General features: G+C 45.4%; 1 protein-coding gene across 4 annotated transcripts in view; it reads left to right on the top strand.

The window, feature by feature from the left end:
- CDKL5 (cyclin dependent kinase like 5) overlaps nt 1-23,583 on the top strand; it is a 148,158-nt gene that overhangs the window by 98,360 nt on the left and 26,215 nt on the right. For all 4 annotated transcript variants that reach the window (XM_029079692.2, XM_007670353.3, XM_029079690.2 and 1 more), the window contains exons 6-12: nt 1,732-1,852; nt 4,277-4,336; nt 7,615-7,705; nt 9,166-9,355; nt 12,857-12,937; nt 14,882-15,042; nt 21,019-21,988. In XM_029079692.2, coding sequence (XP_028935525.1) covers nt 1,732-1,852; nt 4,277-4,336; nt 7,615-7,705; nt 9,166-9,355; nt 12,857-12,937; nt 14,882-15,042; nt 21,019-21,988 — 1,674 coding nt within the window. The remainder of the gene's footprint in view (nt 1-1,731; nt 1,853-4,276; nt 4,337-7,614; nt 7,706-9,165; nt 9,356-12,856; nt 12,938-14,881; nt 15,043-21,018; nt 21,989-23,583) is intronic.

Genomic DNA, 23,583 nt, shown 5'->3' with positions numbered 1-23,583 from the left:
AATTAGACTGTAAGCCCGTCAAACGGCAGGGACTGTCTCTATCTGTTGCTGACTTGTTCATTCCAAGCGCTTAGTACAGTGCTCTGCACATAGTAAGCACTCAATAAATACTATTGAATGAAGCAGGTTTCAGTCCATCCATTAATGGTGTTTGTTGAGCACCTACTGTGTGCAGAGCACCGTACTAAGCGCTTGGGAGAGATCAATAAAACAGAGCCCTTGACCCCACTCGACAGACGAAGGGCTCTCGAAACATTCAAACCGGTTTCCCACAGAAACCGTTTAATTTCAGAATCAGTTCTTAATTTTGATCATTCTGATTAAGGAAAGTAGCTTGGCTTAGTGGCTAGAGCACGGGCCTGGGAGTCAGAAGGACCTGGGTTCTAATCCCCTCTCTGCCACATGTCTGTTATGTGACCTTGAGCACCTCACTTCACTTCTCTGGGCTTCAGTTACCTCATCTGTAAAAAAAAGAGGAATAAGAATGTCAGTCCATGTGGGACAGGGACTGTGTCCAACCCGATTTGTTTGTAGAACAGTGCTTGGCATGTAGTAATAATAATAGTGTTGGTATTTGTTAAGCACTTACTATGTGCAGGAGAAGCAGCGTGGCTCAGTGGAAAGAGCACAGGCTTGGGAGTCAGAGGTCATGGGTTCCAATCCCGGCTCTGCCAATTGTCAGCTGTGTGATTGTGGGCAAGTCACTTCACTTCTCTGGGCCTCACTCACCTCATCTTTAAAATGGGGATTTAAGACTGTGAGCCTCACGTGGGACAACCTGATTACCCTGTATCTACCCCAGCACTTAGAACAGTGCTCTGCACATAGTAAGCGCTTAACAAATACCAACATTATTATGGGGATCTTAATCCCCATTTTACAGATGAGGTAACTGAGGCAGATTCATTCATTCAGTTGTATTTTTTGAGCACTTCGTGTGTGCAGAGCACTGTATCGAGCACCTGGGTAAGTACAGTGCGACAATAAACAGTGACAGTCCCTGCCCACAATAAGCTCACTGTCTAGAAAGGGGGAGACGGACATCAGTACAAATAAATAAAATCACAGATACGTGCGTAAGTGCTTTGGGAATGTCAGAGGGGAAGAGCAAAGGGAATAATTCAGGAAGCTGCTTTGCTTCCACTGCCTGGCTTTATCTTAGTTAATTTTCTTTTGAACTAGCAACCTTATTTTCCATCCTCCTGGTGATATGGAACTTTAAAGGTTTTGAGGCCCTTTTGCGAGAATGCCTATAACTTTCCCTCTTAAGACTTCCAAAGCTTGATTCCGGTCCGAGACCCCGCATAGATAACGGGAGCAGAATGATGAATATTTGACATTATGACTCTTTTTTTTTTCCTAACATTTCACAGCATGTCTCCTCTTTCTTCTCTCTGTAGAAAATCATTTTCTAGCCTAGTTTCTAAAGTGTTTCTAAAGAATGTCCACAGACATGGTGGAGAGGAAAGTGGACTGTGGAAGAGAGTAAATGATAATTGAGTGGCTTTGGACCTCAGGCAGTTGTGGATGGCCTCTTAAAATAACAAGCCCGGTTTAATGTGAAACCTCATATGGCGGAGCGCTTGGGTCGCATATGCTGCGGGTGGCGGGAGGGAGGGGCGTCGGTTTCATTTCGACTGCCGCCGGGTGTGTTTTTCATTGCTAAAAACTTAGTTCTAGACCCCGTGGAGCTAGCCATTGGTGATTAATATCTGCACGTTCAACATTTAGAATATGCTTGAATTGTTGGAAGAAATGCCGAACGGAGTTCCACCCGAAAAAGTCAAAAGCTATATCTACCAGCTTATCAAAGCAATTCACTGGTGCCACAAAAATGATATTGTTCATCGAGGTGAGTGTGTGTTTTTCCGAAGGCAGCGTACTGTAAGTGCCGAATCCCCAGCATTGTGGATGCTAAGGGTGTAGTGGGTATCTGGGAGAGTAATGATATTGGAGGTATTTGTTAATGATAATAATAATAATGATGGAATCTGTTAGGCGCTTACTATGTGCCAAGCACTGTTCTAAGCGCTGGGGTAGACGCAAGGTAAGCAGGTTGTCCCACGTGGGGCTCACAGTCTTCATCCCCATTTTACAGATGGGGCAAATGAGGCGCAGAGAATTCAAGTGACCTGCCCAAAGTCACACAGCCAAGTGGCTGAGCTGGGATTCGAACCCATGGCCTGCGACTCCCACGCCCATGCTCTTTCCACTGAGCCATGCGGCTCTCACTAAGCACTCACTGTGTGCCTGAGCATTATATTGAGCCCTAGAATAGACAGATTATAAGCAGGTTGACCACAGTCCCCGTTCCACAGAGGGCTCACCACGTAAGGGGTTCACGTCTTAAATTAGATTGCGTGAGAAGCAGCATGGCCTACGGGTTAGAGCCTGGGCGTCAGAAGGACCTGGTTCTAATCCCAGCTCTGCCACTTGTCTGCTGTGTGACCTCGGGCAAGTCACTTGAGCTCTCTGTGCCTCATTTCCCTCATCTATAAAATGGGGATGAACATTGTGTGCCCCTGCGGGTCAGGGACTGTGTCTAACGTAGTGCTCAGTTCAGTGCCTAGCTAAAAATGAGCGCTTTAAAAAAATAGGCTTTAGGGAGCTTGGGAAAAGTTAGATCTCTCGTCCTTAAAATCCATCTTGTGTCATGCAGAAACCCATCAAAATTTGGCGATTTATCTTCTGAGGCTCCATCACCAGTCAGTCAGTCATACTTATTGAGTGCTTAATGTGTGCAGGGCAATGTTCTAAATACTTGGGAGAATACAGCACAACAATAAACAGACACATCACCCCAGTGGGAAAAAGGGATTTTAACTCCTTGGCCCCAAGCTCTCCCCAGGGGAACGGGCGCCATACTCTTCCTTGAAACTTCCCCGGAGCTGCTGGGAATCCCAGAGCAACTGGGAATGCTTGCCTGCACGCCCAGGCATTTGTTGAAAATGCTCCAAATGAGATACTTCACCCGAGGCTTTCACAACCTCTGCATCACCACACAGAGGGAGAAATAAGTTAATGAAGCGAGGAAGCAGCAAGAAAATGATCCCAAACATAAATCTCGGGTAAATACAATGTCATATTTCCTCCAGGTTTTGCAGATTTTCACATCCAAATTTGAACAGGTGGTTATACAAGTGTTTTAAATCTATCCGTGCTATTTACTGAGTGATTACTGTGTGTAGGGCACTGTCCTCACCCCATGGGAGAATACAATGCACTCCAACAGGCCTTGGGTAAGATCCAGGGAAATCGAGACTCTTTCATAGATTACACAGTAAGGTAGGGACCGACATTCCAAACTTGTTCTTTCTAAATGGGAATTTTTTTAAGCACTCACAATGTGCCAGGCACTACTCTAAGCATTGGGGTAGATTCAAGCTCATCAAGTTGGACACAGTCCCTGTCCCATATGGGGCTCACATTCTTCATCGTCATTTTACAGATGAGGTAACTGAGGTACAGAGAAGTGAAACGACTTGCCCAAGGTCACCCAGCAGAGAAGTGGCAGAACTGGGATTGGAACTCAGGTCCTCTGACTCCCAGGCCCATGCTCTTTACCCTAGGCCATGCTTCTCCAAACTTCTAGTCCCTTTTTCTTAGTAGTATAATTCAACCCTCACACCTCTCCCCCTGTCTCATTCTCACCACTTAGTGAATGTTCTAGGTAAGAGATGAGGTGCTGTCAAATAAAGATGTGTCAAAAATAAGAATTTAGATTAGTGACTTAGAGAAGGAAGTAAAACTCCACTTTCTTGTAAGGCCTGGTCTTCCTGTCCAGAGTAACCTTTGAGCACCCACTGCTTTCTGACTTCATTCAGCACAACTCCAGGAAGCTGTTACTAAATAAAAAGCCCTTACAGGTTTAAGGAAAAGTTAAAGGTAGAAGATTTCTATTTTTGTATAGATTTCCGTCTGGTGAAAACTACGCGAATGTCAAACCACTCAGGTCACTGACTCCCGGGCCTAGGATCTTTTCATTAGGCCACACTGCATTCCACTGTATTGGTTAACATGTGGAAAATTTCCAGTTAAACGAATCCTTTTAAGGTACAAAAGAAAAAATAAAGCCATCCAGATTGGATGACCTGCATGTGTTGTAAAACTATGATTCGATGAATCATTAATATTCTCGCTTCAAATTTGTTTTGGTATTTTCTCTTTTTTTCAACTTCAGCATCTAAGTGCAGTTAAAATGAATTCACGATACTTTTAGTGTAAAATCAGAAGTGATTACAATTGTTTTACATAGTTTTTAATCTTAATGCTCCAGATATCAAACCAGAAAATCTCTTAATCAGCCATACTGACATTCTGAAGCTCTGTGACTTTGGTAAGTAGAAAAGAAATTGAATCACCTTCTTTATCAGAATAAAGGTTGCCCAAGAACTATTGAAGGTTCACGAAAAATGTTGTCCTCTGGACCCATTTAGGAGAGACTTCATTGAATGTACTCTTGAGAAATGTATCGTCTAGCAGTAAAATGAAAAATTAGGTCCCCTGGCGTAAAATAGATTTCAACACCGTGGCGGTCGCTGGTGTTAGAGGCATCATCGAATTGTAAATTTTGGAAGAACTATTAAGGTTTTGCCTCCTGCTTAAAATTATTGTGGAGGACCTGAAGGTTTTTTTTAATCCATCCATGAGACTGAAAGATATTTTTCGATCAGCTCCTTAAATTGGATGTTATTCTAAAGTAGAACCTTCATAAGACTACTCATTGGTATTTTATGTAAATTGATGTTTTTATTTAAAGGATGGTGTAAGTGAGCTCACTTATTAAAATATCTTCAGAGCTACCATTCAGTAGATGGAAAACTTATTTAAACCATCGTATTTATGAGGTTCGATGTGAAAAATCACCACCAAGGCTTTTAAACATGACTGATTTTTCATAGACTCAAGTGCAACCTAATTTGGGTTCTCCAAGTGGAAAATAAGAATCGGTTCATAGAGTAAATATTAGCACTGATTGCCTCAGAAATGCAATTAATAGTTTTGAAACAGAGGTAACGAAACCATTCTTCTCCCAGCCTTTGCAGAAATCTTGTTTTTGGCTGTTCGAGAAATCTAGGCCAAGAGGGCTGCTCTTTTAATCGTGTTTTTTGAGCACCTACTGGGTGCAAAGCTCTGAGCTAAGCGCTTGGGGGAATACCACAGAGTTAGTAGGCAGAACCCTGCCTTTGAAGATAGTACCATCTGGCGAATTTGTATTTGTATGTTTTTCACAGCCTCAAAAGCCCAACAATTGGTCTGATTTATTAAGCACTTACTCTGAACAGAGCAATATACTAAGAGCTTGGGAGAGTACAGTAAAATAATATAACAGTTGGTAGACGTGTTCCCTGCCCACAGCGAGTTTACAGTCTAGAGCTGTGGGAGAGGAAGTATTTCCACGTTACTGGCTTTTATGCTTGATTTTGCTATTAGTTTTTAAATTTTCTCTTGCTTAGTAGAGATGACTACAAGGAAGGACCCTTTCTTAAGATGATATAAAAGGATACTCCTCTTGAAGTGTGAAGCATCTGGGCGATTTTCAGATTCAGCCTAGTGAAAATAGGTCCCTGCTCAAGTTTTTGAGCCAAAAATCTCTAGTTGGCTTTGTCTGATTCTTGCCTAAAAAAATCTGACTGGCATTTTTTTTTTGGATGGGAGAGCATATGTCAAGTACCGTATATTAATGTTCATGTATTTGTGTGGGTACGTGAACTATTTGACCACTTGGGGAATTACGGAAATCACTAATGTGAATTCTGAATTCAAAAGAAATGCTAGTAGAATATTCAGTAAAGGCAAAAGTATACCTTGGTCACGCGATGTTACCAAGAAATATCCTTTCGTAATTAAAACAGGGAGGTGCTCAAGCCCTTCCACAAATTGCATATCTTCACAGTGAGTAGGTCGTGATGCCTCAATAATTTTTTAAAGCTTCCCAAGCAGAAATTAAAAGATTTCTTTGGATTATGATTTTTTTTTGAGGGGACCCCTAATTACGGGCAGAAGCGTCATTTTAAGTTGGAATAGTTTTCTCTTGAAAATTGGCCCACCATTGTTTTTTCTCCCCATCTTTTCTTAGTCCTCAGTTTTCCGGAGTGTTTCAAACGAGTTGCCGGTCATTTCCCTAACTAGAGCAACAAGAATCCAAATCTAATTGTTTCTTTTCCATCATGGATTCAGACATAGACCCAGAATGTCTTCACTTTGGTTTAGTTTTTCTCTTCAGAATCACAGTTTTCCTCAGTGTTATTTTTTTAGGGGTCTTTATTTAGAGTCCTTTGCAATGAACTTATTGTCTCAAAAGTTAATGTATAAATAGCTTCATTTCAGAACAAGATTCTTGGTTTTGTGTTCTTTTCTTTCAGCACTTCAGTTCTCTAAAATTTTTCCCGTCCTTATAAATACCTTGGGCTCATCGAGCTATACTTTGCCCTTTTTGTCCTTTGTGCCTCCCTGGTATAGATTGTATATGTTAATACTGACATTTAGTTACAAGAATCTTCTCGGTGAATTTATGCACCTGGATTCTGATATCCTTTGAACATTATTTCTAGTTGAACACTCTTTCCCAGGCTCCTTGTATTATTATCATTATTAGTATTTTTGTATTTGGAGCAGAAGGTATTGTATTATTTTTTCAGGAGGTGTGTATCCGCATTCTTTTTCTTATCCTTTTTATGGTGTAGCTTTTTCCATATTACTTGAATTAAGACCAACTCCTTTCTTTAGCTTCCTACCTAGTTTAAACACTTTTGTTAATGGAAAGCCAACAAGTTGGCAATCTACCAATCTTAGGCAGCAATCCCCAAGGCAAAACAACCAGCCTTATCTTTAATCGCATTAAGTATTAAAACTATAATACACTGAGTGTGTATAACACTTTTTTCCCCCAAAGCAATTTTTGTGTCTTTTCTCATTTTGTCCTCAGTACTTCATGAATTCTTAAACTTAAAACGATTTATATTCATCAACCTACCTCAAATATTAACTTTCCCTCTCTGTATAATCACACTGGATGAATCTTGATGAAAATAATCTCCATATTTTTTGTCTTCAGTTTTCTTGCAGATCAGTAAGTGATTAGTCTCTGATTCCTGTAAAATCTTTTACTTATTTTGAATTACCAACTAATTGGCACTTTCCAATGTTCCCACTGCTTTCTTCTGAAACTGCTACAGCTAACAAAAATACTGCAATTTCACTCTTCCACCTTAAAGCAATGCCATTTTTTTTTTTTTACATAATCTCAGTTCAACTATTATGTCTGTGCTTCCTAAAAACTTCTCAGTGAGCCCAAGGATTGTTTTTAAAGTAGCAACCTCTTTGAAGTTCACTAAGGTCCATACTCAGTACTTTAGAAGCGTGCCAGAATTATGCCTTTAGAAAAACAGATTTCTTTGGAAAAGGTGTCATCCGTGTTGGTTGTTAAAGCAGTTGTCAAAACATAAATACGAGACTAATGTTGGGAAAAGAATAGAATGGAAATCCAATAGGAAATTAATAAAGCGTGTTCTTTAGATGCTCGGTTTAGATCCATTTGCATCACATGCTTGGTGCCAAAAAGGGGATAAGGAATAAGTTCTTCCCTTGAATAACATGGGATTTCTCTTTTAGGTTTTGCTCGTAATCTGTCTGAGGGCAACAACGCCAATTATACGGAGTATGTGGCCACCAGATGGTATCGTTCACCTGAACTTTTACTGGGGTAAGCAATGTCCTACTTGGGTAAGAGTAGCGACGAGGAATTTTAAATCTCTCTGAGAGAGGATTTTCACCTTTGCTATTGCATATGGGGGCAACCGGGATTTCCCTCTGAGAATGTCAGCATCAATCAGTGAACTCTTTTGGGGTGGAATTGGAATGCTGGCCGAAACAAATGACATCCCCTTTGAGGGTTAGTCGAAAAACAGTCCAAATCGCATACATCGAACTCTCAGCGTGAATTCTGGGAGATAGACACTATCCCCGCTCCGTTGGGTAACTGGGAGACAGAGCGTTCCCGATTTCCGAGGCCAGCCGTCGCGAGCGCTAAAAAAGACCGTTGTCAACGCCCCAGCCACTCCCTATCCCCACAGCCTCTCTCTCTTGATGGGTCACGGGGAAGCAGCCGACTAATTGGTTTTCCTCCCTTGATACATGTCCGGATGGGTAGGGGGTGGGGGTAAACTAGCCATAGTTTCCAAGACGAAGCCGCTTGACCCTTTTCAGTGGCACATCATTCGCTCAGCCCCTCAGAACTTCTGCCCCTACCCATAATTTATTTTTATTACTGTCTAGTCTCCCCATCTAGACTTTAAGCTCGTCGTGGGCGGGTAATGTGTCTCCCAGCTCTGTTATATTGTACTCTCCCAAACGCTTAGTACAGGGCTCTGCACTCACTTAATTGGATTGATTGAGGATTTCATCCGTAATTTAACATTTGTGGTAGGAATAAAATCGAATCAGTTACACATGGAAATAAAACCAGACACTAAGGAAAGGTGTTAAAGCAAAGTCATATCTACAAAGCACACTCTTAGAAACCTTGATTCTCCATCTTCACTGCACCATATAAAAACCCAACCCATCATCAAACATTCTACTGAAACATTTTATAGGGGTGGGGTACACTAATTTTTTAATTACAAGATGGTGGTGTGAAGAGAATGAGGTTCACTGTGTGCTGTGGAAGAAGAAACATGGCCAAGTGGCAAGAGCCCGAGCTTGGGAGAACATGGGTTCTCATCCCAGCTTTGCCACTTGTCTGCTGTGTGACCTTGGACAAGTCACTTCACTTCTCTGGGCCTCAGTTGCCTCACCTGTAAAATGGGGATGAAGACTTTGAGCCCCACGTGGGACAACCTGATTACCTTGTATCTACCCCTGTGCTTAGAACAGTGCTCGGCATGTACTAAGAGCTTAACAGATATAATTATTATTATTATTAAGAGGATGCCCAGAAGCTTGTGCAGAATTGTTGATTGATTAATAATGGTAGAAGCCATGCTACTAATCACAAATAATTCATCCTCCACTTCAGTTGTAATACATGGGCACTTAGCTCTCTGACCATCATATGTCCATCTCGGAGTGCATTCAGAGAGCCCTGAATGGTTTTTTTTTAAAGCAGTTTAGGAATATTTCAAGTATTTGTTCCTTTAAATGGTGAGATTCTTTTTCTTTCAGAGCCCCGTATGGAAAATCTGTGGACATGTGGTCTGTGGGCTGTATTCTTGGAGAACTTAGTGATGGCCAGCCATTATTTCCTGGAGAAAGTGAAATTGACCAACTTTTTACCATTCAGAAGGTGCTGGGACCTCTTCCCCCAGAGCAGATGAAACTTTTCTACAGCAACCCTCGTTTTCACGGACTTCGGGTAAGCTCTTCGGGCGAGAGTCAAATTGCAGGACGGCTTTTAAAGATATGGTTTTGCCTAGGGAGCAAATTCTTAATCCGTTCACGGAAGAATTTTTTCCCCATTTCATAAGATTTCATTTAGTCCCTATCCTTTCATCAGAATCCCAGAAAATTGGTTTATACCAGTAAAAAAACATAAAACTCTGAAATTGAAGCTCTTGATGCCATATGTTTTGGTAAAGAGTTTACGTTTTTAAATCTGTTTCCATTCTGGCATGTCCGAGTATTTTCCTTTTATATGTCTCCTTACTCTGAATTTTTTTTTTGCTTTATTCAACAAAACAATACAGTGTAAAATGTCAGTGACGATGCTTCTGTTTCCAAGTCAATTTTGTTCACTTTTTTGGTGGTGATGGTCAATAATAGCAGTGATAATAATGATGGTGTTTGTTTAGCACTTTTTCTGTGCCAGACACTATACTAAGCACTGGGGTGGATACAAGCAAATCAGGTTAGACACAGTCCCATGTCCCACGTGGGGCTCACAGTCTCAATCCCCATTTTACAGATGAGGACACTGAGGCACAGAGAAGTGAAGTGATTTGCCCAAGGTCACATGGCAGACAAGTGGCAGAGCCGGAATTAGAACCCATGACCTTTTTACTCCCAGGCCCTTGCTCTCTCCACACTATGCTGCTTCTCCTGAAGAGTCCTGGTATTTACCACGACATGAGCATTAATAATAATAATAGTAATAATAGTTTTTGCTAAGCGCTTGCTATGTACCAAGCACTGTTCTAAGCGCTGGGACAGATACAGAGTAATCAGGTTGTCCCACTTGGGGCTCACAGGCTTTATCCCCATTTTACAGATGAGGTAGCTGAGGCCCAGAGAAGGTAAGTGCCTTGCCCAAAGTCACCCACCTGACAAGTGGCGGAGCCGGGATTAGAACCCACGACCTCTGACTCCCAAGCCCGTCCACTTTCCACTAAGCCAGATTTACAGTGGCAGGAGCACAAAAAAGCACTTCTCACGTACCTCAGTTCTGCCGGAACGCGTGATGGCAGTTGGCCTCAGATAGTACCCGAGAGCAGAGTGAGGGACAGTCTTAAAACAGCGAGCGTCTACCTGGTTCCGATACAGTGCGGTGTCAGTAAGAACGTTTGTGTATGTGCACCCGACGTTGAATAAGGGGGTGAATACTATAGGGTGAGTTTTCCTAAAGATGGGGTTCTGCAAGGATGCAACATCCACATTCTAGGAGAGCTAAACATATCGCTATTAATTAGTACTTCCTCAGGACGGTTCCCTTCAAATTCCAGTCATCGCACCTAATTTCTCAGATTTTTCTTTTTAAAGGAGGCCTAAAGAAAGGAAAGAAGTCATTTATTTTAAAGGGAAGACTTCATTTTTTTAAATTCATTCAATCGTATTTATTGAGCGTTTACCGTGCGCAGAGCACTGCGCTAAGCGCTTGGAATGTACAATTCAGTAACAGATAGAGACAATCCCTCCCCAACTACGGGCTCACGTTATCTTTTAAAGGATTCTCTTGACTAAGTGTGCTCCAGGGAACCCATTCAGATAAGGCCCCGGTTATCCGACTCAGAAGAACAGCGGCAAGAAAACATAAAAGCACGTACTGAGTCAGCCCTAAAGTTGCACTCCTTCGGGGAAGACCACTGAAAAGTGCTAGGTCTTGCCCTGCGCCCTGAGGTGAACACAGTGGAATCCTTAACAGGCTAGGGCAAGCCGGAGATTCCAGAGGAAGCGTCGAGGATGACCTCTTTAGAGGGTTTTCACAACAAAGCCCAACGGCAAACGAGATTGCTCCGTCGATTTGAACTCTTAGCTAAGGCTCCGTCTGCCTAACCTCGTCTCACTTTCCTCCTCGGTAAAATGAGATCCATGAAAGACCTCCAGACTGTAAACTCACTGCATGCGGGGAGCTCTGTTGATTTGTACCGTCCTAAGCGCTTAGTACGGTGCTCTGCCCCCAGCGAGTTCTCAGTAAATACCACGGATTGGCCGATACCTCTTTGAATATGCGGCCTGGGTGGCAACTAGAAGGATGCCGTCGATGAAGTGGCCATGTTGAGTTGGGATCTCTTTTTCTCAGGAAACCGAGACATATTTCAGTTGCTTTATTTCAATTCACCATGTGCTTGTGAGTCTCCGATTAAGCAGATGGCCATCATCCCTCTTATTCAGCCGGAGAACTCTCCGAGACTCGAGGTGACTTGTCCGAGAGCTCAGTCTTCCAGTTGAGGTCTCTTGACTCCCTGGCCCTCATTGACATGCTCAGCGTTATCACTGGTATTGACAGAGGGCCTATTGCGGGCAAAATGCATTTAAATACATTGCAAGCATTTACAAAAGTCAAGAAACCCATAAATGATTCCTTTATTCATTCATTCAGTTGTATTTATTGAGCACTTACTGTTTGCAGAGCATTGTACTAAGCGCTTGGAAGGTACAATTCGGCAGCAGAGAGAGACAATCCCTGCCCAGCGACGGGCTCACAATTAAACGGGAGAGACAGACAACAAAACAAAGCAAAAACGGGCGGCAGGTCTCATGCTTCAGTTTGGGGAGCGTTCACTGTGGGTCAGCTTGAGAAGGAGTGTGGCGGAGTGGCTAGAGCCTGGGCCCGGCAGGCAGAAGGACCTAGATTCTAATTCCACCTCCCTCACGTCTGCCGTGTGACCTTGGGCTAGTCACTGCACTTCTCTATGACTCAGTTACCTCAGCTGTAAAATGGGGGCTAAGACTCGGAGCCCCGTGTGGGACAGGGACTGTGGCCAACCTGTTAAACTCGTATTGGCCCTAGCCTTTAGTACAGTGTCTGGCACATAGTAAGCACTCGACAGATACCACGGGGAAAAAAAAGAAGGGAATGGAGACAGACCTGTCATTCATTCACTCATTTATTCATTCATTCATTCAGTAGTATTTATTGAGCGCTTACAAACAAGTCTTCCAGCCTCATTCGGCTGAACCGAGCTCCCCCACTCCTTCCCACCAGTGTCCCCATCGTTTGGAGGGAAGCAACATGGCCTAGTGAAAAGAGCACGGGACTGGGAGTCAGAAGACCTGGGTTCTAATCCCGGCTCTGCTGCTTGCACGCCGGGAGACCTCCGGCAAGTCACTTCACTTCTCTGTGCTTCAGTTTCCTCATCTGCAAAATGGGGACTCAGAACCCGTCCTCACTCCTACTTATGAGTCCCATATGGGACCTGATTATCTTGTATCTACCCCAGCGCTCAGTACAGTCCCTGTCATATAATAAGTGCTTATCTAGTGTCACTGTTATTATCGTTATTGTTTTTTATCATAGTTATTATTAAGTCCACAATCTCAGTATAAAACGAATGGAGTGATCGACAGCATAGCAGACGTGCCGAAATTGTTCGTCCCCAAAATGAGTTTAGCAGCCAGTGTCTTCTGATTGCTTTATGGAGTTTTGATCTGGGACTCACCAACCTATCCCCCAAGATTTTCATGTGTATTATTTTCACAGTTCCCGGCTGTTAATCACCCACAGTCTCTGGAGCGAAGATATCTAGGAATTTTAAGTGGTGTTCTACTTGACTTGATGAAGGTATGACTCTTTTCCCTCTCAGGAAATTCAGCTCTTATTTTGTGTTATCCTGAGGGAGATCCTCAAAGATGCAAAAAGTGATGTATGTTGAAGGACGATTTTTAATAGGAGATTATCAAGGCGCTCTGCCCACAGCCAGCGCTCAAATATGATTATCGATGCATCTGAAATTTATATTAATGTTTTATATTAATGTCTGTCTCCCCCGTAGACTGTATTTGCGATGCAGGCAGAGAACGTGTCTGTTTATTGTTATACTGTACTCTCCCGAGGGCTTAGTACTGCGCTCTCCCCACAGTCAGCGCTCAAATATGATTACAAACACATCTCAAATTTATTTATATTAATGTCCGTCTCCCCCTCGAGACCATATTCTCATTGTGGGCAGAGAGTGTGTCTGTTTATTGTTGTACCGTACTCTCTCGAGAGCTTAGTGCAGCGCTCTGCACACAGTAAGCACTCAAATATGATTATGAATGCATCTGAAATTTAGTTATATTAATGCCTGTCTCCCCCTCAAGACCATATTCTCACTGTGGGCGGAAAGTGTGTCTGTTTATTGTCGTACTGTATTCTCCCAAGCGCTTAGTACAGCGCTCTGCACATAGTAAGCACTCAGATATGATTATGTACATATCGGCAATTTATTTTATTGTCTGTCTCCCTCCCTAGACTGTAAGATCACTGTGGGCAGAGAATGTGTCTGTCTGTTGTTGCACTGTATTCTCCCAAGCGCTTAGTACAGTGCTCTGCACAAATTAAGCGCTCAATAAATACGATTGGCTGACTGGTCACGGTAGGCTGCAGCAGGCAGAGCCAGGACTTAGAACGGGGAGCTCGTTACGGGCAGGGAACGTGTCTGCTGGTTCTCTTACATTATACTCTCCCAAACGCTTAGTACAGTGCTCTGCACAGAGTTAAAGCTCAGTAAATATCACTGATTGATCGATTGCTCTTTCCACTGGACCAACAGCAGGGCTTTAAACCTTAATGAGGATGCGAACTGATAGATAAAACACGAGATCAGAGCCTTCAAAATTCCTGTACTACATTCTTCAGTTGGGCCATGAACTAGAAAATCTATCATGACCCCTGAAAACTTCCATTGCCTACATTCTCCCCTTTATATAAAATGGAGAGAGCCAGAAAAAATAGGTCCCGTGAGTTTTTAAAGCATGGCCTTGCAAGACGACTTGGCAACTTTTGATCGAAATAAAATGCAGGTGTACCTTCCTCGGTTGTTAGACTAAATTCCTTTTGCAGGATAATCATAGTGATTTTTCTCTTCTCCAGCTTTGATTTTGATTTTCTAATCTGAAAAATGCCCAAATTGCTTTGGAGACAGGTGTTGATCAGCAGAAATGTGAATTTCAGTTTTGTGTGAGCTATAGCTTGCAGTTTAGGAGTGAAAGTGCAGAGATTTTTAAAAAAAGCAACATATCAGCAGGCCAGATTTTGCCAGTTGGCTGCTGGTGACTGGCTAGCAGAAGTGAGCGTATGGCCTTTAAATTCTGTTGCCACTGCTTTGTCCCCCAGAGGGTCTGCCTATCTAAATCTTGCATTAATTTGGGGAACAGAAAGCCTAAATGTGGCAGTGATGGGGTGGAATTGGCCTTGGAAGAGATCCCCTGGGCTATTCAGGCCAGAAGTCGTTTCTGCCTTCTCGGAGACGTTTACATTTTCATCTGCTCGGGGTTCTGGTTTTAGCCTAAACATAGTTTAAATCAAGTAGTAAAGATATGTGCATATCATATAATTTTTCCTTTCTAAGTCTTATATCACCCACTGGATTAATGTTTAAATACTTTCCGGTAGCCAAAAACAATTTAAAAAATAAGCCCGGTGGGAAAAAAATGGAGTTGAAAAAAATAAAAGTTGAACACACCTGAATTTGTCATGTTTTGTGTTTTTTTCCCCCCCGATCCTGGACTCCATTTCCTGAAGAATTTATTGAAGCTGGACCCAGCCGATCGATTCTTGACCGAGCAGTGTTTGAATCACCCTTCGTTTCAAACCCAGAGACTTTTAGATCGTTGTGGAAGCTCCCCTTCACGGTCAGCAAAGAGAAAACCTTACCACGTAGAAAGCAACACATTGTCTAATAGGTAAATAACTATGCTGCAGGAAGTTGAAGAAGGCTTTAAATGTGTTCCGTTCATTTACTGTGTTCCTTGTGGAGCGTGATCCTTGGCAAAATGAAAATATAGGTACATATAGTAATTTAAACTGTTCTGTGCACATTCTTAGCATCTAGGTTTGGTATTTTTCAGCTTGCCCCTGTGAGAACTGACTGTATGTCCTTGTTATCATCCTAAAACTGTCCAATAGGGTGTTGGTCGATTATCCGAAACTTTTGCTTCAGTCCACACCTGAGGGGCCATGGGTGAGATGTGGGGGAAGGAGCAGTTTATGAGAGGAGAGAAGAAGAGAAACATGAGCATCTGTCCCCCTATTGTGACCATTTTTGTTGAGATCGTTTTGCTGAACATCCTGGAACTTTCTGGAAAAACATCAGCTGAGATCCATGGTTTCCTTTCTATTTTATTGCTCCATGCTGGGTGGCTCTTATCTGCATCAGAAGAAATGCTTTTTGTGACCAGTAACCTTTGATACTGGCTAGGCAGTTTAGTTCCTCTGGATAATTACAATAATAATAATTAAGGTATTTAAGTGCTCACTATATGCCAAGCACTGTACTCAAGGGCTGGGGCGCAGACAAGCCAATTGGGTTGGACACAGTCCCCGTCCCAAGTAAGGCTCCCAGTTTCGATCCCCATTTTACAGATGAGGTAACTGAAGCCCAGAGAAGTTAAATGACTTGCCCGAGGTCACCGAGCAGTCAGGTGGCGTAGCTGGGATTAGAACCCGTGACCTTCTGACTCCCAGGCCCGGGCTCTGTCTGCTGATGAAATGCTGATGAAACGGAGCTAACGTTGCTTGAATGTGGACTCCTTGCGGATGACAAGTAGATAGCAGACCTCTCCTGCAGTATGCCGGAAAAGTAGCATTTCAGTCAACCGATGGGATTTACTGAGCCATCTCTGTGTGCGTTGCACCATACTAAGCGTTTGGGACACTACACAGTACCACGGAGTCGGTAGACCCGCTCCCCGACCATAAAGAGCTTACAGTCTACTGGGGGAAGCAGGTATTAAAATAGATTAGGCCTGGGGGAAATAGAGTATAAAAATATTTGTATGTGCACTAGATGGCTGGGGTATCGAAGCACTTTGATTCACGTACTTTATAGAGCTATACTTATCGTGGGACTTGACCGTCTAAATGGGCCGGGATTGCCTCTCTCTACTGCCGAATGGTACCTTCCAAGCACGTAGTACAGTGCTCTGCACACACTAAGCGCTCAATAAGCACGACTGAATGCGTGACTGAATGAATCTAGAGAAGTGGAGTTTTATTCTTTTTAGGCTTTTGGAGAGCACACCTCACCATTCTTTCTAGAAATAATTTCGTCTTGCGGGAGCTATTGACCTTAGAACTTTTAAGGACCGCTTTACCAGGAGCCGAGCTCCTTTTTCGTCGACGATTTCATTTCCGCCAGCCAAAGCCTTCGCTTAAGACGACAGAGAGAGGGTCCCTACTTATACTTGCTCGTGTTAGGAAACAGAGGCAGCCCGGGTCTGGTCAAGGTTTTCTTTAGTCCTTCGGGAAGAGATATGGAGGGTTGAACCTCTCTACCACTCTCCACCTCTCTACCACAACATTTCGGGAGGATGGGTGGCTGCCAGAGAACGTAGAAGCAGCGTGGCCTGGAGGAGAGAGCAGAGGCCGGGGAGTCAGAAGGACCTGGGTTCTAATCCCGGCTCTGCCCCTTGTCTGTCGTGTGACCTGGGACAAGTCGCTTTAGTTCTCTGGACCTCACTGAGGTCTTCTGGAAACTGGGGAAGAAGACTGTGAGCCCCATGTGGGAAAGGGACTGTGTCCGACGTGATTCGCTTGTATGCACCCTGGCGCTTAATACAGTGCCTGACCCATAGTAAGCGCTTAACAGATGCCACAGTTATTATTACTATTATTGCCCCGTCTGTATATGTTCTTTAATTTGCTTTAGAAGATACCTACAGGTTCAAGTTCCCGCTCTTAATGGGGTGAGTAGCGTTTGCGGTCACCGCCTTCTCGGTTATTGAGCAGTCCCGGTTGTACAAAGACTGCCGGGAAAAACCCGGCTTGACGTGGTCCAGGGCTGCCTCTCAAGGGTGCTTGACTTTGACCTGGAGAGATCTGAACCCCTCCCAAAATAGCCATCCAAGTGGTTGGCGGTCTCATTCCTCTCTCAGAGGCATATTTCTCATTGGACCTTGGCAGGTTTCCAACCCCCAGTTAATCTGAAAGCCTGTTGTGTGGCGAGCTCTGTGTGGTAATCGTGTGGCCCAAATTAAATACCTCTACTTGAGACAGTCAGCCACGAGAGTTTTAGAGAGGCAGCATTCCCATCGAGCAGTCTTCCCCACTGTCCTGAAAATGGCCATTTTAGGGACATCCTCAGCCCAGATCAATTGGCAGCAAGGATCCCTCACTATCTATAGAGCCCAAGTGTGCAACTATCATTATTATTATTATTATTATTATATTAAGTGAGTAGTATTTATGGAGCCCTTACTGTGTGCAGAGCACTGTACTAAGCGCTTGAGAGAGTACAAGTCACTCGTCTGCCGGCTGACCTTGGGCAAGTCACTTCACTTCTCTGTCTCTCCGTTACCTCCTCTGTAAAAGGGGGATTGAGACTGGGGGCCCCATGGGGGACAGGGACTGCATCCAAACCGATTTGCTTGTTTCCACCCTAACGCCTGTCTGGCAGAAAGTAAGCGCATAACAAATACCATCATTATTATTATTATTATTATTATCATACAAGAGAGTAAGCAGACATGTTCCTTGGCCACAAGGAGCTTCTTTGTTAAGTGCTTACTATGTGTTGAGCACTGATCTAGGCATCGGGGTCGATAGATGTTAATCTGGTCGGGCTCAGTCCCCATTCCTGGACCCTGTCCTGAGATCATTCAGGCTGGCAGAGAGTGGATGGACAAGGCCGGGAACAGGAATAATCTGAATGACCGCCTGGTGATGATAATAATGTTGGTGTTTATTAAGCGCTGACTATGTGCCAAGCCCTGTTCTAAGCGCTGGGGGAGACACTGGGGAATCAGGTTGTCCCACGTGGGGCTCACAGTCTTCATCCCCATTTTACAGATGAGGTAACTGAGACACAGAGAAGTGAAGTGACTTGCCCAAGGTCACACAGCTGACAAGCGGCGGAGGCGGGATCGGAACCCGTGACCTCAGACTCCGAAGCCCGGGCTCTTGCCACTGAACCACGCTGCTTCTCAGATAAACGTGATCAGATAAATGTGCTCATGGCACAGTTTCCGAAAGAGGCTCGGTGAAGAGTACGGCACTCCAGGCCTTCCTCGTGTTTTTTTCTGTGGTCCAGATAATGTTTTGAAAGGAAAATTTCTGGATCCAAAATCCGGTCATCTTGTGTGGGCATTGTTACTCTGGGTGACCTCCTCTAGACTGTAAACTCGTGGTGGTTATGGGAACGTGCCTATCAGCTCAATTATATTGTCCACTCCCAAGTGCCTAGTACACACGGAAAGCACTTAATACCACTGATCGATTGACCTACTTCTCGCTACCTATTTTCAGTAGACTCAATCAACAGTATCTGAGCACCCGTATGCGCGGAGCACTGAACTGAGCGCTTCGGAAAGCGTTAGAGAGATGGACGCCATGATCCCTGCCTTCAAGTAGCTTTCAACCTAGAGGGGAAGACGGCCATAAAATGACTTACCGATGATCGTGATTCTCTAATATGATATATGAGTGCTCCCCTCATATAATTGAATGCTCCCCTCATATAACTGGCAGCAAATAGTGTTATAGAGTAGTGAATTAAACAGTATTTACTGAGCGCTTACTGCGTGCAGAACATTGTACTGAGTGCTTGGGAGAGTATAATGCAGGAGAGTTTGTCCACATTCCCTGCCCACAGTGAGCTTACAGTCTGGAGGGGGAGACAGACCTTAATGATAACCCTTCCCCTTCCCCCTATAAATCTATGAGGCAAATTAAAGTTAACCTAATTTCACCCACTTGTTGTGCAGATACTTAACAGCCTAGTCAAATATCTCAATATCCTGAACCATATCAATGCCATCTTATTTTTTGCAAACTAGTTAATGGGTAATGTTTTTAATCTCCTCTGAAGTTCTCTTCTTGGGCTACTCTTTTGATGTCGGGGAGTTCTTTTCATTAAGTAATGAAGCGATTCCGGAATTGGATTTCTTTGGTAAAATGCTTCCTGTTTAATTTTAGCTAGGATTTTTTTTCCCCCACGTCAGTTTAAGCTCTGGCTTTGAACTCTTTAGAGACATTTTTACATCTTCACGGTGGAGGCTTATTAGAATAGAAGAGAAATGTAGTTCTAAAAACTTCGAAAAGAATTGAACTGTGGATCTCTCCCTGCCCATACGTACCATTGATTAGAGCTGAGATGTTTTTATCGGTGTCTCTTTGTTTAAAAGGGAACCGTAGTACCTATTATTCTACTTTCATTTAAGAAGGAACTGTGGTACGTCAACCATTGTTCACGCAGGCTGGATCTAAACCCGAGCCTTTAAAACGAAATCTCTTTTTCCCAACCGGAGCCGAGGTTATCTGGGTTGAGGTGGCTATTGGTAAAATTATAGGTCAATAATTTCATCTTCCGGAGGATCTCTTTCTAGGACTGCCATTTGCCGTTCAGTGGTTTCCTGATGAAATTGTTTTTATTTCTAAGGTTCTGGCTCTTGTGACTGAACGTGAAGGACGTGACAGAAAAGAGGCATTCGGCATCACTGTGGGCTTGCTTTAATGTCAGGTTATTGAACAGTCTCTCGGCAGGATTTGGGCAGAGACGGCCCTTTTATAGGTGGGAAGACGGGACAGAGCCGCTAGCGTGGACTGGAGATGCTCAGAACGAAAATACGTAGCTGGTCATAGACTAGCGTACTGCTGGGAAAGTATGACATTTTTCTGACTGTGGCATAAAGGGAGTGAAAAGCCCTCCAACAAAAAATGTATATCTGCAGCAACATTTTTCCGTACCCCACTAAGTGGCAATAAAGCAGGGTGGTCTAGCGGATGGAGCCCAAACCTAGGAGTCCGAAGGACCCGGGTTCTAATCCCGGCTCTGCGGCTTGTCTGCTGCGTGACCTTGGGCAAGTCACTTCACTTCTCTGTGCCTCCGGTCCCTCGTCTGTGTAACAGGATTAAGGTTGTGAGCCCTATGTGGGACGGGAACTGTGTCCAACACAATTATCTTGTATCTTTCCCAGCTCTTAGAACAGTAAACCTGGCACCTAGTAAGTGCTTAACAAATATCACAGTTATTATTACTATTATTATTAGCAAGTCACATGTCCATACTGTCTCTCCTTTCTTGAAGGCCCATCTGTCAATTGCAGCTTCTTGGTCTTCAATTGTTAGAAGGAAACTAAATGTGCAACGTTTCCACTGTGCAAATTAAAGGGGAGATTTTCTTAGGATTCGTACTTTAATTTTAGAACTGACCCAGTAAGTGAATTTCTGCCCCGTAGAATCCGTCGGCGGTTTTTAGCGCGCGTGCTTACCACGTGCCGCACGTCACACTCGGGGCTCGAGATCGCAGTCCAGGTGGGAATAGAGGTAACGGGCTCTCGGTGCCGTTTGCGAATTTCATCTTCTTTTTAGAACGTTCTAGATGTTAAGCAGAAAAGACAACATTGGGCTGGCACCTGCTGTTAAAGGGAGGTTAATCGCTCTCCTGGAAGGAGATTGACTCTCTGGAGAAGCGAATGCCTTATAGATGCTCCGAGGGGCCTGCCAGAGTGAAGCCTCCTCAGAGACGAGCAGCTTTCGCCTCCGTTCCGGGGGGGTGACCCGGCCCCAAATCGAGCGACGGTTTCCCCTTACCCGGCGGGTGTCTTTCCTCGACGCCAGAGGTCCCGGAAGTCCCGAGCCACTTCTCCCGCCCTTTTCGACTCGGCGGAGAGCCAGGAGAGGGAGTGGCTCTAATCCCGCTGCTTCTTGTTTTCCCCCCGCAGAAACCAAGCCGGCAAAAGCGGCGGCCTGCAGGCCCACCACCGGTCGAACAGCAAAGACATCCAGAACCTGAGCGTCGGGCCGCCCCGGGGCGAGGACGGCCTTCAAGCCAACGAGAGCTTTCTGAACGGCAACCTGCCGGGGGCGGCCCACAGCCCCATGCACGCCAAAAACTACCCGGCCGGCGGCCAGCCCGGGGCCGCCGCCAAAGATCTCGCCAACAACAACATCCCCCACCTCCTCAGTCCCAAGGAAGCGAAACCCAAGTCGGAGTTCGACTTCGGCGTCGAGCAGAAGGCCTCGGACGGCCCCGGGTCGAAGTATCTCAAGTCGACGGGCCGGGCGCAGCAGAACCGGCACTCTCTCATGGAGGGCTCGCAGGGCAAGACGGGCACGCTGCAGCTCGGCGAGAAGCACGGCCGCCACGGCTACATCGACACCATCCCCCAGTCTTCTAAGAGCCCGTCCTACCGGACCAAGCCGAAAAGCCACGGGTCCCTGAGCGACTCCAAATCCGTCAGCAACCTCGCCGAAGCCAGGGCCCAGATCCCCGAGGGTAACGGCGGCGGGAGGTACTTCCCGTCCAGCTGCCTGGACTTGAACTCTCCCACCAGCCCGACGCCGCCCCGGCCCGGCGACAACAGAACGCTGCTCAGTCCTTCCGGGCGGACCAACCGGAGCGACGGCACCCTGGACTCGCGCCGGCCGACCCCGCGGCACTCGAAAACGATGGAGGAGCTGAAGCTGCCCGACCCCGTGGACGGGAGTCACTCTCACTCCCTGTCGGCGCCGCACGAGTCTTTTTCCTATGGTCTGGGCTACACCAGCCCCTTCTCTTCCCAGCAACGCCCTCACCGGCATTCCATGTACGTGACTCGGGACAAAGTGAGAGCAAAGGGCTCGGAAGGAGGCTTGAGCGTAGGGCAAGGGATGGCAGCCAGAGCCAACAGCCTTCAACTCTTATCACCACAGGTACAGCATAGGACACTCACGAGATCTGTTGGCTCTCCCTGGGAAGATGGCGCGGAGGATGGCGAGAGGGTCAGTCCGCAACCTCTGCCTCCGGAAGGATATCTTCCCTCCCTCCCGTCCGTCCGGATGGATGGCGAGACGAGATCCCCCAAACACTCGGAAAAGAAAATAAACGACAGAAAGCCCCGTTAGCCGGATCGGGTGACAAAATGGAGTCGGAGTCTCTGCCTCGTTAATCCGAGCATCCTCCATCCCCGAGGGAACGTAGATCGTGGCGAAACCTACTCCCTATTTACGTTTTCTGCCCCAGCCCGTTTTGGTCCGCCTTTAGGATCCCCGGTGGAACGGGTAGTCATCAGTCGATCGGTGGTACTTAGTGAGCGCTTACCGTGGGCGGAGCCCTGGACTAAGCGCGTGGGGAGAGTACGGTACGACAGAGGTGGTAGACCCGTTCCCCGCCCGTAATGATTGAGTTCTTCACCCGGGCTTTGAGAGCCCGGCGGAAATCTTCCACAGTTTCGCCTCCCGGGGAGTGTCCGAGAACCTAGGCCGAATACAGGCGACGTCCCTAACCGCTGATTCTCCGGTTGTCGGGAAGGCAGTTGGGCGAATGTCAGGAAACTGTCCCCACAGCAGATTTGTTTCTGTTGAACTTTGCCATTAAAAAACACGTTTTCTTTAATGTGGTATTCCCCGCCGAGGGTCCGTATTTCACCTTCCGGGTTCAGAGTCGCCCCCCGATCAATCGAAGCAGACGGCGCCTTTCAGTCGGTGTCGGGACACTTAGATTTACATTTCCCTAATGCCAGTCGTCGGGGTGGGTCGAGGGCCCTCGCGGTGAAATCTCCCTTGCTCTTTAAAAGAAGTGAAGAGAAACACCGTTTCGAGGAGAAAGATATAATGGGCAACTGCCGCAGCCGGGCCACTCGAATGTGAAATGGGAAATTCAACATCCTGGAATGGGTTAAGGGTCAGATTGTTCTTCGCTACCTAGAGAAAACGGCTGCTGGACCAGAGCCGTGTTTAGAGGGCTCCCCGGCCCCTTGGAGAATACCATTCCATTTCAGAATGTTCTCCGTAAATTGGAACATGGCTAGAAACAACAGAATTAAATTTGGGAGAGTGCACCAGGGCAAAAGGAACAATCAATATGTAATTGAAAGTGGCTGGCCACAAATGAGCTCATCTGGGAAATATTTAATTTATAGTCGCTGACGAGCGATGCCCGTCAATGAGACGCTCGGCGTCGTACTGAGCGTTGGCCAGGGATTTCTAGAATATTACGTCCGGAGTGCGTTCTCCGGCGAAGGAGGCTCAGAGGCGAGGGCAAGGATAATTAAATGGATAACTGAAGAATCTCTAGGGAAAGAATATGATGAGTAATCATGCAGAGGAGCAGGCAGTCGTTCATCTTTATCCAACGCTGACTCTGCAGACCAATGTACTGAGTGCTTGGGAGAGGACAGTGCAGCATTAAACGGACACATTCCCCGCCCACGGCGAGGTTACAGTTTAGAGGAGGATGGCCCGGTGGGGAAGCAGCGTGGCTCAGTGGCAAGAGTCCGGGTGTGGGTCACAAGACGTGGGTTCTAATC

Source organism: Ornithorhynchus anatinus, chromosome 15 (genome assembly GCF_004115215.2).
Source record: "Ornithorhynchus anatinus isolate Pmale09 chromosome 15, mOrnAna1.pri.v4, whole genome shotgun sequence".
NCBI classification, from domain to species: domain Eukaryota; kingdom Metazoa; phylum Chordata; class Mammalia; order Monotremata; family Ornithorhynchidae; genus Ornithorhynchus; species Ornithorhynchus anatinus.
This window is presented reverse-complemented; position numbering and strand designations above follow the sequence as displayed.